This window comes from Chinchilla lanigera, unplaced genomic scaffold (genome assembly GCF_000276665.1).
Source record: "Chinchilla lanigera isolate Chin_1 unplaced genomic scaffold, ChiLan1.0 scaffold00086, whole genome shotgun sequence".
NCBI lineage: Eukaryota > Metazoa > Chordata > Mammalia > Rodentia > Chinchillidae > Chinchilla > Chinchilla lanigera.
In genome coordinates, this window is record NW_004955487.1 from 290,433 (window position 1) to 309,638 (window position 19,206).

The 19,206-nt window shown below is 45.3% G+C and overlaps 2 protein-coding genes across 4 annotated transcripts in view; one reads left to right on the top strand and one right to left on the bottom strand.

The window, feature by feature from the left end:
• The first annotated feature begins 1 nt into the window (after nucleotide 1).
• Nucleotides 2-11,973, top strand: Acp1 (acid phosphatase 1, soluble). Of its 3 annotated transcripts, none has more exons than XM_005404332.2 (6): nucleotides 32-167; nucleotides 3,283-3,356; nucleotides 3,598-3,711; nucleotides 8,501-8,562; nucleotides 10,257-10,362; nucleotides 10,469-11,973. In XM_005404332.2, the coding sequence occupies exons 1-6, from the start codon at nucleotides 125-127 to the stop codon at nucleotides 10,544-10,546; spliced, it is 477 nt and encodes a 158-aa protein (XP_005404389.1). In that variant the 5' UTR covers nucleotides 32-124; the 3' UTR covers nucleotides 10,547-11,973. The 3 variants fall into 3 exon arrangements, with proteins under 3 accessions (XP_005404390.1, XP_005404389.1, XP_013359833.1); XM_013504379.1 differs by lacking the exon at nucleotides 3,598-3,711 and adding an exon at nucleotides 3,446-3,559 and having other exon boundaries at nucleotides 38-167; XM_005404333.2 differs by lacking the exons at nucleotides 10,257-10,362; nucleotides 10,469-11,973 and having other exon boundaries at nucleotides 2-167; nucleotides 3,446-3,711.
• Nucleotides 11,974-13,586: 1,613 nt separating this feature from the next.
• Fam150b (family with sequence similarity 150, member B) overlaps nucleotides 13,587-19,206 on the bottom strand; it is an 8,559-nt gene continuing 2,939 nt past the window's right edge. The window contains exons 4-5 of the mRNA XM_005404337.2: nucleotides 16,622-16,687; nucleotides 13,587-13,762 (exon numbers count right to left, since the gene is read on the bottom strand). Of these exons, the coding sequence (XP_005404394.1) occupies nucleotides 16,623-16,687 (65 nt within the window). The 3' untranslated portion in view covers nucleotides 13,587-13,762; nucleotide 16,622. The remainder of the gene's footprint in view (nucleotides 13,763-16,621; nucleotides 16,688-19,206) is intronic.

Sequence of the window (19,206 nt, forward strand, 5' to 3'; positions counted from 1 at the left end):
CACCTCAGGCCGGGCGAGAGGCCGTCGACTGCGCAGGCGCAGAGGCCGGAGGCTTGCAATGCGCATGTGCTGCATCAGGATGCGCACAGACGTAGTCTCTGGGCGCCAGTGACCGCGCGGGAACATGGCCGAGTCCGGGCTGAAGTCGGTGCTGTTCGTGTGTCTGGGTAAGAAGAGGCTGAGTTAACCTCCCGGGATCATTGCTATGGACCACAGTCGCTCTGGTCTGTGCAGCTAGTCAGGAACGGGGAGATGGAGGAGGCTGGGGCAGGAGGCTTTGGGTGGGCCTGGCGCCCGGGTCCCTCACCTCCTGTCCTCCCCGAGCTTGAGTCCCAGTCACCTAACATCCCGCCCCCAGGCCCATATCCCCTTCCCCTGCCAACCGCCTCCACATCCATGTCTTCCTCACCTACCGCCCACCCCTTGTCCAAGCCGAGTCCTTTCATTGTACTTGCTGGAGTCCCTGCTTGCCCCCCATGCCCACTTGAACCCAAGGCTGCTGGGTCAGTATCATCTGTTCAGGGCTGCGCTTCCGAGCCAGTAACCACCCTGATGTGCTTGCTGCTGTGCTCGGCTCGCGCGTAGCAGGGTGTGTCAGCTAATGGGAGGTGGAGTGCTCCCTTCCAGGTTCCTGGTTCTCCTAGTCTCTCGGTAACGTTGGTTTCCAGCCCATGTGTCAATTTCTCAGTTTCTCCGCTTTAAAAGTGGATTTTAAAAAAATAGTAATCATACATTCTTGCTCAGAATCATTTTTATTCTTAGAATTGCAACACTTAGGGTCCCCCCTCCCACTCGAAGTAGAATCCACTATTCCTGTAGTTTTTAGGGTCCATCCTTAGCGTTTCTACCTTTAGGGGAGAAAACAAAAGTATCACTGATCCAATTATTTAGTCTTCTGCCGAGTTTGCATTTCGTACAGAGTAAAAGCTTTTATTTTTCTTGGGATAGAACTCGCCTAGTACTTTCCTTACCTTTTCTCACCCATGTGTAGTTGCTGCCTTCCTGATCCCCTTGCTGGCCCACATGAGAGAGGCTTACTGTGCCTCAGCTGTGTGGCCAGCTTTTAGTGGACATCCATAATGCATTGTGCTTTATAAAGTCAATCCAGGTTCTTCCTTTTTGGCTTTTCCAGACCATTAGTTGCTTCCTTTGACTGCTTCCAAAGAGATTTTATTCCATAAATTGACAGGCTGCTGAAATTCCAGTGAGATGTAACTTTCTTGTAGGTAATAACGGTGGCTTCTTTTTCTTTCTTTCTTTCTTTCTTGTAGGTAATAACGGTAGCTTCTTTTTCTTTCATTCATTCATTCTTTCTTTCTTTCTTTCCTTCCTTCCTTCCTTCCTTCCTCCCTCCCTCCCTCCCTTCCTTTCTTCCTTCCTTCTTTCATTTTCAGGGCAATAGTGTATGATGTTCAGTAGTTATTTGTAGAAATTAATGTCTATGAAGAGGAAAAAGTACAAGTCTCATCTTATTTTGTGTTGATAGTGTGTATCATGATTTTTAAGGTGTTGGTTGATGCTAACTGGTGCAGTTAGCACATTTATTAAACATGCATTTCAAGTTGAATACTTAATACCCCACTGACATGTTTATTTTTTCTTTCTATTGTTGATGATGCTAACATGAACCACACTGGTTGTTTCTGGGGAAATGTATGCTCGCATATATTTATCTTCAATATAGTTCAGCAGTTTCTTTGAGCACCTGCTATGTGGCAGGCACTGGGAATGCATAGAGTAGTGACTCCAGGGACAAAGCCCTAGCCTTTCTGGAGCACATGTCCTTGAAGTCATCAGTCAGGCAGCGCCAGTGTGTGAGTTCAGCTGGTGTAAAGTGTTGAAAATGAGACAGGGTGGGAGTTGGTGTGTCATAAGGAAGGCTTTGCCCAAAGGTGACCTGTGAGCACAGACATGAAGGAGTCAGCAGGGAAGCCATTCTCAGGCTACAGGACAACAGGCACAGTTTAGAGGTGAGTGCCAGCCATATTCTAGAACAGGAAGCCAGGTGGGCATGCTGAGACCAGGCATTCTCTGTTCTGAGGACTCCACACATGATTTGAGTGACTATTTCTCCAGCTCCCATGGAAACCTAACCTGTGGCATTCTGGATGTGTGGAGAGGAGGTAGTTTTCTTGCCCTCAATGGATGCTACATGCTGGGATCTGTGAACTGTAAAGAACCAGAGTGAATACTTTAGTCAGGTGTGGTGGTGTACACCTGTGATCCCAGCACTCAGGAGGCTAAGGCAGGAGGATCACTGTGTGTTTGAGACCAGCTTGGGCTACACAGAGAGTTCCAGGCCAGCCTGAACTACATAGTGAGACCCTGTCTCCAAAACAAACAAGCAAACCAGAGCAAATACTTCGTTTTGTGGGCAGAACCAATAACATAGCCTCAGACAGCACATAAATGATGGTGCTTGGCTGTGTTCCTGGAGAACTTTGTCCATAGACACCAACGTTGGAGCTCTATGTAATATTGCTGTATCACATGATTTTCAGTTTTTGCTCAGTTTTCAACTATTTAGAACCATACAGAATTACTCTGAGCTCTTCAAGCTGTGTGCAAAAATAGCAGCTCAAGAACCTTCCTTTTGGGGCCCCTGTTTGGGGCCCAATCTTGGGAGGCCACATGAGGACAGGCTTGGTCTGAGATAAGCCCTTGCAGGTTTATGGCAGAGTGGGGAAGGGATGTCACTGGTTCCAGCTGTCGTGTTGAGATTAGAATGAAGGAGTTGCTGGTTTGGGGGAGAGCTGAGAGGAGGGTGGATGCTTTTTCTGTGGTAGTCCACCCGGAGGACTGTTGGAGCTGTATGTTTTGAAATGTAAATGTTTTATTCCTTTGGAGCATTCATTTGGACTTGGAGACTGATGTGACAAGAAGCACCAGGTTTGTCAGTGGCTGGGCTACTGGACAAGAGAAGAAAGCCTTTTGCTCTGTAAGACAGCTCTGAAGAAGGCCACTCTGACCTGGGCTCTGGCTAGCCTGGCTCTGAGGGAGCTTTGGTGACATTTGCAGGCCAGTTTTGATTGATTGATTGATTAATTGATTGATTGGCAGCACTTCTTGTATCTGGACAGCTGGTGTCCGATCACTGAACTTGGGTTAGGTTGGCTGTCCTTTCCAGGTCCACTCTGTTCCACCGCATTGGCCTTTGCCTTTCCCAAGGAAGACAGCCACCACTAGTCAAGTGCAAGAGGTGGTTCCATGATTTTCCATGCTGGCAGTTGGCTCTGCCTTTCCATACAGCTAACACTCTATGCCCTCTCCCTTCTCTTTAAGGTAACATTTGCCGGTCACCCATAGCAGAAGCAGTGTTCAGAAAACTTGTAACTGATCAAAACATTTCCGATAACGTAAGTACTATTCACTATGTTAAAGAGGCCACCTTACACACCTTTGGGCAGGAAAGTGCCGGAAAAACCTTCTTTTTCTTCTCCTGCAGTGGAGGATAGACAGTGCAGCCACATCTACATATGAAGTGGGAAACCCCCCTGACTATCGAGGGCAGAGTTGCATGAAGAAGCATGACATCCCTATGAATCACATTGCCCGGCAGGTACCGTACTTGAATTTGACCTGTGTTTTGTGTTACAGTGGGCCATTGACAGCGGTGCTGTTTCCGACTGGAACGTGGGCCGGGCTCCAGACCCAAGAGCTGTGAGCTGTCTAAGAAATCATGGCATTAGTACAGACCATAAAGCAAGACAGGTAGAAGAGATCTTAATTTCTACTACTTAAAGTCCCATAACTTAAAAGGTTGTGAGAGACTGACCCAGCCTTTATGTTTATTGGGGGAACTAAGTACCTACATGTGCAGTTCAGAAAGACTGGCTGAAATTATGTAATTCACAGTGAGATCCCTAGCCAGGGCCTAGACCTAGCTTTGGTCTCCATTCTATTACAAATTGTTAAACAGACATGTAGGCATGAGAACTCCTCTGCTTATATTAAAATTCTTGCTAGAAGGAAGTTGCATAGTATGTTCAAAAAACCTTGGCAGTTGTGAAAAGCTTTAGAAATATAGGGTAATATTGGTGATACTATGGACAGCTAATTACAGTCATGCTGTACTTATGCTTGAAGTTTATTGAAGTAGTAACAAACCCTCCAATTTCAAATGAAGATAGCTTTGCACTGGTGTCATAAATCAGAAGATGCAGTTGTTTCTGACTGTTATTCATTTAAATGAAGTACTTAAGGACTTAACCTATTCTTAAGTGGAATTTTCATTGAGTAGAAATTAAACATTTTTGAATCAGATATTCATATAGCTTGAGGCTCTTGGGTGGGTACAGTGCCAATTTTTGCTTGCCATTGCTTTTTTTGAGTACCAAGACTCAAACTCAGGACCGTACACTTGCCAGGCAGGTGCTCTGCCACTGAGCTATATCCTTGTCCCAGGATATAAATTTGTTTTTCCTAAGCCTTCAGAATTATGAGCAATCTGATTTTAAGGTTGAATTTTTGTACACTAAATATATAATAAATATGGATGCAGATAGAGTACTTTAAATACATATGACTTAAAAAAGCAAAACTAGGAACTGTTTCAAGACTAATTTTAATTACCAGCTTTGTAAGTAGGGTTTTCGCAGAATCTAGTTACTGCTTTTCTTGTTGCTCTTACTGCTTTTATAAAAATCTCAATATTGTTTTTACCTTTTTAAATTTCAAAGTAAAGTATTTTACAGATCAGTATCACATCAGATCTTTGTGTTTACGGGTTCTTTATTAATTGTCACAATTTGTGTGATAACTCTTCTAATACATTCCTTAAAATCTTAATATTTCTAGTTCTTTCAGCCTGGGTTTAATAAATGACATTGTCTTAGCGTTCTCATTTCCAACTCCTGCGGTTAGTCCCTTGAGCTGTGAGCTCGAGGTCTGGTTGGTTAGGTGGAGATTTTCATTGTCTGTTCTTTCCTTTTTCTAGTAAACTTCGGTGCAGCTCTGAAGTCCCTTAGCAGCCCTTGCCACTCCAGAAGAGATAGCCTTGAATTTGTCCTGTTTACCACTGTGGAGGGGCAGGGCTCAGTGCTTGTTTGCTCTTTTCTATTAGCTTTGTTCACTGAGAGTCTCAGTAGCGCTGCTTTCACAGCAGTTCACTGCTGTTTCTGGCTGCTGCATCATCTCGTGGCTCATGCTCTTGTTTTGTTCTTGCTGGACACGCGGTTTCCAGTTGAGGGCCGCTACAGACAGTGCCGCCATGGGTGGCAGTGCACACGCCATGTGGTTCTGATGGTCTGTGGCTCATGATCCTGTGCCCTGTCAGAGTTGTGCATCTTCATGAAACACACTGGGGTTGTTCCTTTAAAAAAAGTTAGTAGAGATTGATAATATTTCTGCCTCAGTTATTTGAAAGAGTCTATCTTGTCAGTTGTCTTATTCTTTCGAAACTGCTGCCATTCTCTGGCTACCTGAGCCTCAGTGTGTTCAGTGGCAGCTTCTCGGTGAGAGGCAGTGTTGGCCTCCTGAACTGTGGCCTCATGGTTTTCATCGGGTTTGGAAAATTCTGGGCTATGTTCATATTGCACTTCTCTTTCTCCTTTCTTCTGAGAGCAGCTTCTGTATATATTGAACATAAATTTCTTATGCTCTTTTCTGTTTCCCATGCTTTTTACTCTGTTCCCAGTGTGAATTTACTGTTGCCCTGTTTTCTGATACACTAATCCTTCTGCTATTTTCAAGTTCTGTGTAAATGTTCTCTGATCTCTTAGCATATTACTTTATTGACTAAGTTTTGCTTGATTTTTTTTTTTTTTTTAATGTATGTAGTTTTATGGCAAAACTCGTCCTCTTCAATCTGTTTCCCAAACATGCGGATACTGTTACTTTACCCGCAGTCTCATGGTACTTGTGCTCATTTGAGAGTCTGCCTTCTTCTCTTCACCTCTGTTTATTGATTGCTGTGCTCCCGGCCTTGAGATGAGACACCCCTCTTGGTGTGTGAACAACTCGAGCCGTGGATGATCATGTTTGCTCCTGAATCAGTTCACTGTTTGAGGAGCCAGGTCAGGTTGCTGGCTGTATGGTTGGGTCAGCTGTCTCAAGGTTTGGTAGCAATCTGTGGGAGCTTTGCTGTGCCCCCTGTGCCCTCTCTGTGTGCTGGGAATCTGAGGTGTGCATTGCACAGGACGCCTCCCAAGCTTCTTGACCTGGGTGGTGGAGGACCTGGCTGAGGAGTAAGGAGAGTGTGGGGCGTCCTTACTCCTAGGACAGGTGCCCCTCCAGGGCTGGCTGTCCTAGCCCTCCGAGCCTGCTGCAAGTCAGTTAGTGTTGTGCTTTTCCTTGTGGTCCTCTGCCCAGGTCTGTCTCCTCCCAACCAGGCCACCACCACCTTGGTGCTGTTGGCATTTGGGTCCTGATCCTTAGTGTGGGGCTGTCCTGTGCTTTGATGAACCTGGCAGTGTCCCGCCTGGTGCAAGAACCCCCTGTAGGACAATGAGAATGTGCCCTGCATTCCCCACTGTCCCCTCCTTTGAGGACCCTTTCCCACATCTAAACCACAGTTGTCAAAGTGTGGTCCCAGAACCCTTGGCTCCACGAGGTTCAAGTTATATGGAAGCAGACTATCCTTTGGGAGGGTCCTGAGTAGGACAGGGCGTGGGAAGGCTGTTGGCAGGCTCTGGGTTCTGCACTACAATGATGGGTGGTTAGGTGTGGTGTCGGTGAAGAGTATCCCTGGGATCTGCAGGGCTGTGAAACGCTCTGATCTGCTCACATGTTAGGTTCAGACAGCAGACTGCAGCAGAATGTAGTACGGGTGCAGGTGGGAATCCATCTGAAACAGCCACACGCTCTTGGTTTGCAAAGTATGGTTACTTTTCATTAAAAAGTAAAAACATGTAAAAGTCTTAATAACGGATAATGAATTTACATTATTTTTAAATGAATCATGCTTAGGTACTTATCAGTTTTAACAATGATGATAAATATTGGTAAACAAGTTATTTGCACTGGAGTCCAAATGATCTTTAGGGCTGAAAGACCTTTTCCATAAAGCTTGAGGTCCAGTCTGTGCTCACTGGATTCAGCAGGAGGCCCATGCCTGCTTGCACACAGAGTTACGGTGGGGGTTGGAACTCACCAACTTCCGCACTTTGTCTGGCTGTGTTCCTGCCACCAGCTCAGAGCAGAGTACTCTGAGGGAGACCTTGTAGCCCACAAAGCCAAGTCACCACAGGAGCATAAGGACTTTGGAGAGTGCTTTGGTTTTTCTGTGGTTTTCTAGTTGTTTTGGGTCATGAGGTTGATTAGCCACAAACCACTTCATGTCCAACTGCAAGCAGAAATCTTCCCTGCGTATTCTTTATGATATGTAAGTTATAGCTGTTGTCTTCTCAATTATTTTAACATCTAAAAATCTTGGGTGGTTTGACATAGTAAATTACAGGTCATATTTTAGGACAATCTAAGTATAAATAGTCCAAAATAATAATGTTTAATATTAAGTTCTAGGGCTGTTCTCACTCAACTAATTTGAAAAAATATATGTAGTATTTATATTTAATATTATAGCATTTGACCTAATAGATTTTGAAATGTTCGTGTCTTGGGGTGTAATATGTTAGTGTCCTTTGTAATTATTTAAATGCAACACTAAAAGTTAATACTGCACGGGAGAGATAAGATTTCTCATTTTTAACAGAATCTGAGTAATGAGCGTTTCTCTTGTTCTTTTCTTCATTGTCTAGGAGAGAATCCCTGCTCTTTTAACCAGGTTTTCAATGTCTCCTATGTAGAGTCATTGTACAGTATTCTAGAGGATTTTTCAGTGAGGAAGATTATTATTGAATTTATTTCTCCTTTACTCTGCAGTATGGTCATGATCTTTTATTTTCTCTTAGTATCTCATTTACCATAGTCAAAACTTAAAAATATTTTCAATCATATTTAAAATAGGCTCACATTTCTAAATTACAGTGTTAGAAAATAGCAAGTTTTCATTTTAGAATCAGGAAAAGTCCTGTGTGGCCCCATCTTGTCAGTGAGGTATGGTGTTCAGTCAGAGTAAAGAAGAGCGAGGGATTCACTTACTGTCCTGGTTGCTCCTTGGGAGCCTTCTCTGGCCACCTTCCTCTCTCTGCCTAAGCCTGGCGTCTCCTCTGCCTTCTGCACTCATGGGCAGCTGCTCCAACCTGCCGCTGAGGCTGGTGCCGGTGGCAGGCCCTGGGCCAGTCGGTCTCATAGATGAGAAGTGCAGGAGGGGAGGAAAGAGTGCATTTCCTACTGAAGAGACAGCAGCTGAGAATAGACTTTGTGTCCACTGGTTGCCTTATTTTATCAATCTTATGATACAGAATTTCTTTGCATTGTAGTTTGGGAAATAAGTTGACTGTATTTTAACTGAAAAGTACCTATATGTAATATATTATTTAGTTAAATACTTAGTAACAGACTTAAATATAATGGAGATTTTTTTTTTCCTACTGCTACTCTTGATCCTCTAAGCATGTATAGTACAAACACTATATTTTGACTTCTCATTCAATTTTAGGTCACCAAAGAGGACTTCGCAACATTTGACTACATACTATGTATGGACGAAAGCAATCTGAGGTAATCACTCTTGAGAGTCACTTCTGTCCCTCCTCAGCCTGGTCACAGGGCAGGCTGTGTGCTGACCAGCATGGTGATGGTGGATCCAGTGTGCAGAACTGTTCAGCGGGGCTGGAGTTCAGAGAATAATCTAGAGTGGTTTCATGGCTCTGTTTATGCAGAGACGCCCTTTCCAGAAGGAAGGCAGTCACCTGACTGGGGGCTGTGGCGGGGGCTGTTATCTGTAGTCTAGGAGCTGTGTGGATTTGGACAAGTAACTTCCTTACTGCTCTCACAATTCCTGAACGTGGGGTGTTTTGTTGTTTCTCAGCTTGTTCCTCCATGAACACTGCCTCCAGCCCATGTGAGGGTGTAAAATAGAGGGCTGCTTATTCCAGTTACGTTTGTGAAAAACTGGTGAGCTGGGTGTCATATGGCAGTGACCAGCCATGGCTCTTGTTCAGTAGGTTTATGTATTATCAGGGAGGAGACAGGATGAACAAGCGAAAGTGACCCCCTTAGGTTCACAGTGTGGGAGGGCATCGGAGTCCAAGCTCCTGACTCTGGGCCTGCACCGCCTGCCTACCCTTCCTGCCCAGGCCCCACCCCTTGGGCTTCACTGCCTCCCAGCCTTGATTGGCCACCCCACCCACACCACTGGTGTTCATGCCCTGCTGGGACTTGATTCAGTGTAGCCATGGCATTTATTAACCTTCATCACTTCTAATTCATAGAGCCCACACTGTCTTTAATTATCTGTATTGCTAATCACTCCTAGGAGTAAACAGACACAGTTGTGATAGTTTTGCATATTTGTGAATAAGGCCTGTCATTAAATGCATTCTTTTTTTTTTTCTGATTTGTCACATACTCGTTATTCTCACTTGTACCGGAGCTTGTTGGTATAAACATATCTGGTTGTGGACTTAACACCCTCACTAGCACTGAGGGAGCAGTGTTTCCCTGTGCACTGGCTGAGCTGGGTTTCCTTGGTGTCTGCACACCTGTGCCTCTGCCAGAAGCTCCTCCCTGCTGCAGGGGCCCAAGTTCTGCTGCCTGCAGCCTAGGCTGACTGTCCATAGGCTGGGTGGCTCCCTGCCGTTTCCCACGCTGGGACCTTGTGCCACGGTGCTCTTGGCTGCACCTCTGGTTCCTGCCGGACACATCACAGACCGGTGGGAACCTCAGATACTGGAGGGTGATCCAAGTGAATCTTTGCCTTTGACAGCAGTGTGAGAGGGAGCTGAGGTTTCAGCCTGGGCAGAGGTGTGAGGAGCGAAAGAAGGAAGCTAAGTAGCGGCATTGCTGCAGTAAATGTGTCAGCACAGAGGCTAGGAAGAAACCATGGCCCTTTGTCTCAGGGCTTAGTTCACATGCTTTCCCAGTTCCTGTCAGCTTGTTTGTCTCTGAAGCAGGATCTTTTTGATAGCTTGTCTCTAAGTGTACTTCGCAGCAGAAGTCCTAGTTACCATCTGAGTTAACATCACGTTTTGTGTGACAATTAGTGTTGCCGCTGTGTGCGCTCTTGCTTGAGACAGAGCTGTGGTACACAGCCACGTGAAGGGTCCTGTGGCTCTGCAGAGTCTTCTCTTTCATTTGGAATCAGGTCACTTTCGTTGGATTTTGATATGGATATTTCATAAACCCCTAGCAGCTGTCCCTGTTTAACTTGAAACTGTAGATCAGAAAACGAAGTTCATGTTTCGATTTTTCAGAGATTTGAATAGAAAAAGTAATCAAGTTAAGAACTGCAAAGCTAAAATTGAACTACTTGGGAGCTATGATCCACAAAAACAGCTCATCATTGAAGATCCCTATTATGTAAGTACAGCTCACAGTGGGGGCCAATGGAAAGGCAGCAGGTGTGTATCCGATGTATTAAATGACAGGTGAAGGTCTCTTAGCCTTCTTTTTCCTGTCCTTTCAGGGGAGTGAGTCCGACTTTGAGCTGGTGTACCAGCAATGTGTCCGGTGTTGCAAAGCCTTCTTGGAGAAGGCCTGCTAGGGCTGGCCAGGCCCCACCGCTAGACCACACTCGTCCCACCCAGCTTCGCCCTCTCCTGTGCCCAAGCCCGAGGCCCCACCTGTTTCTCCATAGGACTTACCGTTTCCTGTGTTAAAAATAATTGTAGATGCAGATCTGCTGTATTGCAGAAGAGTAAATAAATATGCTTGATTTGATGTTTCAGGGGTATAGTACGTTTTCTTAGACTAGTTGAACATCCCACTTCACCCTACTTATAGAACAGTGAAATAAGCAAATATAGAACAGCAAGACAGCACAATGGAGCAAGAATGACCCAAAGGCCCAGATCAACCTCTTAGCCCAGGAGGACCTAGACAGTCTCTACTACCTCAAGTGAGTATGTGGATGGTGCCCTCTGCTCACCTGTGTACCTCTCCACCTGGGTCCCTACCAGAGTTACAGCAGCCCATCCGCAGCATCTCTTCCCCGACAGTAACAGTGTTTTAGCTCATGCACATTCATTGTGCACATTTGTATGCATGTGATCAAATAATGCAGTGAATGTCTAAACTTTAAAAAAAAATTACAGTAAAGGACATATTACCATGAATTCCTCTCAAAATCTTCTCCTTGCTTTGGACACACTTATCCCATTGTTCTTGCCACTTTCTGCAGCAGCTGTAGAGTCCTCTTTCCTGCATGTCTTCACTTGAGCTGTCCTGGCTGCCTTGATGCCCCGAATTCATTGAAAACATTGCCCTTTCATTGTCATTTTGACTTTAGGATGAGCCAGAGGTCACACAGTACCAGATCAGGTAAATAAGGACACACTCATGTTTTTAGGAGCTGCCTTTCCATTGGATGGTACTTGGCAGCAGCGTTCACTGTAGCTTTGATCACACTTTGTAAAGACATGAAAGAGATTTGCAGAACTGCTTCAGAAAGGGGCAAGAACTTTGGGATAAGAGTGTTTGAAGCTGTGGAGTATTTTGGAGGGGATTCATGGAAGTATGTCTTACTGTAATTTTTTCTTTAAGCATTCACTGTATTTTGATCACACTTCCTATATTTAAGATAGGAAAGAGATGTTAGTAGAATTGTTGGTTTAGTAGCTGTTGGTTTTGTCTAGTTTATGAGGAGGTCTGCTTATCTGCTGCCACTTAAACCACTGTCCTTTAAAAATTTAGTTCTGTCCAAAGAGAACAACGCTTGTAAGCAGGTAACTTATGAGCAGTTGAGGGGTATGTCTGTTTTATATGCACATGTAATCTAGATGTCAAATACATATTGGCTTAGGTATGAAAAAAGTAACTTAAAAAGTTGAAAGTTTTATTACATTTGTATCCGTAAATATTGATTTGTTAATAAGAAAGTTATAGGCAAATATAGGTAATTTCATTCTCAAATTCAAATGGATATCAGAAAAGATGGCTTTCAAAATAAACTGGGATGTTATAAAAGTACAATCCAGTGTCTTCCTCCTTTCTTACTGTCTGATAAACATTTGAGAACATTGCCTTTTGTCCCTTTCAAATGGTCTGTGGGGTTGTATCCCTGTTTACTCTCAGTATTAAAAAATAAAATGGTGCAAAGCAGCCCATGGCTGCCGCATGAAGGTCCTCCATTCAGCGCGGTGACCTCTAATCCCTGGAGGACTTTGAGTCAAAAAAAAACTCTGTCCTCGTCCAAAGACTGAGTGGCTCATTTCCCAGCAGAACTGAAGAGCTGAGAGAAGCAAGGATGTGCACCTCCCTAGCCAGGTCCCTGTGCCCTGAAGGAGAGCAGGGGCAGGTGGTTCTTAATACCCAGGGGACACAGCCGCTGTTGCAGTGCATTCCTTCCTCAGAAGGCCCATGGTATCCTCAGCAAGACCGCTCTGCTCCTGGTGGAGTTACTGGGCCTCACAGAAAACTTAGGAGGTTGGACTGGGGAAAGGGCGATGGCATCTCCACAGGTAAGGACTGGGAAGAAAAGCTCAAATGACTAGGAAGCAGGATAAACAAGAGTACCCCTGGCTTCATTGTTCATCAACTGCCTTATAGCTCAAGACCAGGAAATTGCTTACTCTTCTGTCCTTGATGTTTAGAACTAAATGTCTCTCATTTTTCTCTGATGTTTATGTATATATCTTAAGTACAGACCTTCAGACAAATTACAGGGCTCGTGAGCACTTTGTCCTTACCATTGCTTACCTGGGCTGTATGAACAGAAACTACTGCCTGGCTGACTTCCCCTTCCCCTTTAGGTTAGATCCTGTTGGATGTGTTTAAAATATATCCACCCGTAAATATCTTGGACTCCTTAGAAACCCTGAGGTTCTTCTTGGTTTGGTTTGTTTATAATGTGGGAATTAGCAGATTCAACCTTACTTAGGATATTTACTACCAAATTAGGCCAACCTATTTCAAGAGATTGTGTCACTAAAACATAACCTCTACTTTAAGAAATGTTAATTGTCCCTTTCAGGGATTCTTACTGGCCTTGGAGTTTCATTTTTATGTCTTTTAATTTCTGTGACATTCTGCCAGTGTGACAGTCTCTTAGTAGGTGTATAAATCATGAATTCCCAATGATGCGCTTGTTGGAGAGGCAAAGAGTCATTCTGATTCTTTTTTTTTTTTTTTTTTTTTTATTTTTTTTTTTTTTTTTTTGGTACCGGGAATTAAACTCAGGACCTTGTGCTTGCCAGGCAGGTGCTTGTGCTGCTGAGACACTTCATTCACTATTCGTACTTACTTACAGTATTTACATATTACACAATAGCTATGTGAAGGCTATATTCACTGATTGCTACTCTACTGTCTCCAAAATATGAATGAATTTTTTCTTTTAAAATTTTCGTGCAGTTCCACATAATACCCTAGGAGTTTAATTGTAAAAGTAATACAGAATATCAAATCATATCATATTCTATATATAAAAATAATAGTTTTAAGGTTCTGCCTGTGCTTCTAAAGGAATATTTTGTGATTTTACCTAATCAGGAAAATCAAGTACTCCTGTTTTATAGCACTATACATCAAATGTGGCCTGTTCGCAGTTTTTTAAAATAAAGGATGACAAGGGTCACTGCCAGGTATGCTCATTGAATATTTATCTGCAAACAGTGTCAACAACATACAAATTCAAAGGAATTTTGGAGGTGTCTGTCTGCAAAAATAAATCTCTGTCCCCAGGGAATGGGCGTGAAGAGAGTCCTGTCTCCCGGTGATCCAAGGCACTTCTCAGGGTTCCTGGTGTGATTCTCCTTCACAGCTGAAAGCAAATGCATGCATGTTAAAGCACTGCTCACACTGGAGCATCCATCCTACAAAAGCTATGCATTCAGCTAAGTAGCAGTTTCTGTATATGTGTATTTCTCTGTGTTGCAGGAAGTAGAGTCTAGCCGATGTGGGAAAATAATAGTTCTGCAGCTGGTACACGTTGGCTATGTCAAGGCGTGCAGACGACTTGCTTATGTGCAAATGCTCGTGGAAGAATGGCTGAGGCAGTGCTCAGTCCTGTGTGTGGTCAGCGTCCTCAGGCATGCAGGACAGTTGGGAAGCAGCTGGCAGGCCTTTCACCTGCAAGTGCACAGGGGTCAGCAAAGCTGATGGTTTGTTGAGTCAGGATTAAACACCACTGTTTCTACCCCACATCTGAATACTAATAACTTTATTTTTAAAATAAGGCTTACTTCAAGGTTACTTGGCTGTACCCAGCAAGCGAAACCAGCTGCTCAGGTACCTACTACTCAAAACTATACTTTATTGAAAAGACCCTGGAGCTCAGGATTTCATTTAATTGACCCGGAAGTAGGACATTGGGGAACGTTTGTCACCTTTCTCTGTGTTCTGAGGAGGGCATGGTCAGAGAGGGGGTGCTCATGTATTTGCTCCCTGCTTTTGGCCCTAAAGGGCCCTGGGCTGGAACTGGGGAGGAATCTGACCCTATCAGCTGGAGTCAGAACAGGGTACTGGGCACAGCACTGTCAGGGCATGGCCCTTTATTGGCCACCAGAACCTGTGCCTGGGGGGGCCCAGCACACTGTCCCAGGGCGGATGCAGTCACATGCTCTCTGCTCCTGAAGAACGTGTTTCGAGCCAACCTGCAAGGTGCAGAGAAACCCGGCCTGTGTCTGCCCTGGTCACCCACTGGCTAACAGTGCTTTTGTGGTTTAAAACCTTTAGAATTGGAAGAATTAAATCTTTAAAACATAGAGTAATGTTATGAGTTCTGAGTTATGTTAAGAGTTAGGTTACAGAGTTTTGTAAGAGTTATGAAACTATTGTCATTAACAGGAATATTAGTTTTAAACTTTACCCATTTCTTGTCCAAAGTGAACTCTGTGATAGTTGTGTCAGCTGTGACTAAGCGGATGGCCTTTGGGTGTGGGAGCTGTGAGGACATGCTGCCATCTCCCCCTGTCAGGTGTGACCGGCAGTTCAAGGTGGGAGAGGGCTGTGCTGGCCACATCTGCCTGACAGGCAGGGCTGCTTTCTCTTTCCACTTCCCTCTGAGTACGCCACCTGACACAGAACTGAGCCCCCAAATGAGTCCCCCTAACACAGACTTGGCTCTGGCTGGATACCTGCAGGAGCACAGGCCTGTGAAAAGGTGGCTCATGGGCAGGTGGCAGGGCCTCTGCCTTCCCCAGTTGTGAAGAGATGCAGACTTTTCCAAGTCCCAAGATGCACTTGGGCAGTGTGCAGGATAGGGGTGGCCTAGCTCTAAACCTGTGGGTAGGTAACAACACTCTACCTCCCCGATCCCACTGTCTTGGGAGGCTTACAAGAACACACACTGGCCCTGGGTTCAAAGGGAAAGTCAAGTTCCCGGTGTCACAGGAGGTGCGTGAAAAAAGAACTGCAGAGTCAGCACAAGAAGGGAGCAGGAGTGCACACCTGGCTCTGACTGGCATTAAAATCCCTTTGCTTCCCCCAGATAAAACAGCCTGGGAGCCTGTGTGACCCTGCACTGCCCGCTCATGCCTCAGCCCACCCCCATCTTTAGTGGCACTTGCTCCTGACAGGAAAAAATCAGAGTGCAGCACCTGCAAGACCTGCCAGACAGTTCAGGGCTGCCAGTCCCAAGCACCGAGTGCATCTGGGTGGAAAAGCACCACCCTCCATTCTTTATGAGACAGGAGAGGTGCCATAGGAGAGTACAACACCCCCTTTTATTAGTGCTTTCTGGACAGCTGGACATTTTCTGGGAACAGCCATTTGTGGACACAAAACCGGTCTTAGTTGTGGTATGCCCACCTCTAACGTGCCTGGCACACCCAAGACATCCAGGAAGCAAGAATGGATGGAATTGCAGCTTTGCCAGGCTGTCTAAAGTGGCCGAGTCCTTCAGGCTGGGTCATAAAGCCAGAATGCCAGCCATCCCCAGCTGCTTGCTACCTGTCATCTCTTCAGTGGACAACACAGAAGCACACAACTCTGAATAATGCATTTACTGTTTTGCAGCTAAAGTCTGAGAAGACACGGAACCCTTCAAAGAGGATAGCTGTTCTATTTACGCTTATGGGTAAAGCGAGAAGACTCCACACCTTTACCAGATACGTTATAAAACATGCAAGAGCATGCTTAGTCACATACAGACAGTCCCTGACTTTGTACCATATTCAGTAAAGCTGGCACTTCTAATTCTACATTTTAGTATTCCCTGGGCTGATGCACAATATAATTCTCTGGTGTCGCTGGACAGCAGCAGTGAGCCATGTTCTCTAGGGTGGGTTACTAAATGCATCTTGGCTGCTCTGGGTCTTTTGGGATTTGACCCAGGAAGAAGCACTGTGCCTCACTTAGGAGTCACACTGAGGAACTGAAGCATGATTTTAAGAATGGTCCTAGATTTTAAGAACGGTCCTAGGTCAAGTGCTCTGGACTGAGATCAGCAGGCTGTGGAACTGTGGTCCAAGCGCCTCGGATAATGCTGGCTGGCTCTGCATTCTCCCAGCAGGGGGCGCTTTTCATCAGGGCCAGCATTTTCAGATATTCTGAATATGTGTGAGGCTGACTCAGAGGAGGCCTACCTGAGCCAAAGAATGATTCTAGACTCCTGTGAGTTCTTCACATCTCACCTGGGTTCTGACCTTGCTGTGTGGCCCACCCAACTGCAGGGGCTTACCTTACCCCTCCGTGCACTCGGCACTGAAGGCCAGCCGGGTAAGAAGCCTCGCACATCTTTTATAGTCTGTAGAGAAAATAAACCACAGGCCCTTGTCAGTTATGTAAACAACACCAAAACAATGTTTGTTTTTGTTTTTGTTGTTTTGAAGCTTATCAACTGCTCTCACCATTTATTTCTAAAAATTCTGAATTTCCTGGAGGCAATATGGAGTCTGTTATCTGCAGTCAAGGGCTCTAAATTGTTGCTTTGATAATACATGATTCTTTAGGGACATTAGCATCACAAACAGAAGTCAGGTAACTTGTGGGTGCTGTGGAGAAGAGTTGCAGCTGTTTTCTGCCACATGATTCTCAGGCTCTTGGAAATACCTCTAGTGTTTCCTCTGAGATGACAGAATATTTCCACACCCTGTGTGATTTAACTTTCAGGTCACATGCAGCCCGACTCCTCACCTAAAGTGACCATGATAGCAAGACTTCTGCATTAACATTCTAAAGAGACTAAGTCAAAAGTAGCCAAGAGGCCTGGATTGGACCAAATGAGGAAGCAAAAGGATAATTTCTTTCTTTTCTTTTTCTTTTTCTTTTTCATTGGTTCTGGGGATGGAATTAAGCTAGTTTCTGAGTGCAGACTGCTGTTCCTTGACACTGTACATAACTCCCATCCCACTGTTCTGCCGCAAGCTGCCTCAGAGAAGACACACCACCTTAAGGGACTTCCTCAGGACCGAGTTCGGTGCAAAGCTGTGCTTGTTTATGAGTTACTAAAGGTTATTTCTCAGCAGTACACAATCCTTGAGATTCTGAATGAGTGAGTAAACTGACAGTAACAAAGCTGCACAATATGTTAGACAGGAAGCTAACTTTACTCCAAAGAGTCTACCTTCTGGATATTCAAAGCACATACTGCCTGGTTCAAAGCAGGGGAGATGTAGCCACTGGTAGCTGGTCCCTGGATTCCTGTTCTGTTGCCCTTCTCCCACACTTTTTGATATTGTACCACAGGTGCAGTGGATTGTGAGCTCAGCAAATTATAACTACTCCCATTGCAACACATCTAGAGACCCTGGTTCTTCCCCTGCTGCACTCAGTCCATGGGTCTCTAGCAGTGCCCCTCAGACCATACCGTGCATGTGGACACCTGAGCATCTTGTCAGAATGCAGATCCAATTCCTCAGGTCTTGGAAGGACTCAGTTCTGCATTCCATCAAGCTCCTAAGGCTCCAAGGATGCTCTCAGTTCTAGCGTTCTAGGATTGCAGGGATTTTTCTTTTGTGCAGCCTGAAGTGGTCAGCTTCAGCTCTCCAGCTCTTTATGGGCCAAGGGTAGGAGGAAGCAGCCATGCATCTCAATGCACGCATCTGCCAGCCTTCCACTTCTAGGTCCTAGGGGAAACTGGGACCAGTTTTGGTATCTTGCAGCCAAGTTACTCCGAGAAAAAGGAGGTAGCCAGTGTGTGGCACAACACAATGTCCTGGAAAAGGGCTTTGCAGAGAGCTGGGCCCTCAGCACAGGAGCAACTTGAACCTTTTCCTCACCTGTCCATGAGAGGTTAGGTGCATGATCAGAGGTCACTTTCACATTTAGAATCTGTGCTCCTGTGGTATTATTGTATGATGATGTTTAATATCAACACATACATATTTAAACCATAAAAAGTTTCTCTGGTCACAGGAAGCAGCTTAGTAATTCTCAAACAACGGAAGAAGGGGGAAGGGTAATGTTCACCACCGCACATGGCATGTTTAAAGGGTGGGAAGAAACCAAACCTTGCAGGAAGTGCCTGCTTGCCTGGCACCATGGCCTGGAAAGCACTGGTGAGACCCACAACATGATGTCCTGATGGTACCTGGCAAAGTGCCTGCCACAAAGGATTCGGTTGTGTGAGCAATGGTCCCTACTGCTCAGAGCACCCACTGCCTGAACCAAGAAAGAGCCTGTACTTCATGCAGACCGGCATGGGCCTTTCTAGCCTGTGACTTAGCCACAAACTCCGGTGGTCTCTGAAAGCAGTGAGTGGATTCCTGGTGTATCTGCATGGCTTTTCTCCTATAAGCCTTAAATGGAGTGATGATTTTATGAAGCGCATAAGGAGCCACTTTTAGGGACATAAAATATGTTTTGTTACGGACAAATAGCCAGCAGCTCATTGCGGAGAGAGAAAAGCCTCCATGAGAAAGAGAGAGAGGGCTGGGCTGAGGATGGATGGAGAAGGACTCTGAAATAGCAAATAAAATTCCCGGGTGATGAGTTATTATCACTGATGGAAAAACAAAACCTCTGGTCAGCATGGTAGAGAGGATCGAAAAAGTCCAACCACAAAATTTGAGACCAGCTTGACTCTCTGCCCTAGCACTGTGCATGGCAGCAAGACACTCGGGCAGCGCCCTCCTAACCGGTGTGATCCTCACAGTAAGCAGAGCAAGATGGGCACCCTGCCAGGATTCACAAACAGAATGAGAATGTGCGCCAAGGAGTTCAGCCCATTCCCAGAGTTGATTAATTCTAAAGAGTGACCCTTAGTTCCAGAGAATGAGTCTCTTTGAGGTGGCACTAGCTTACACAGGGCCAGTTCTCTCTCTC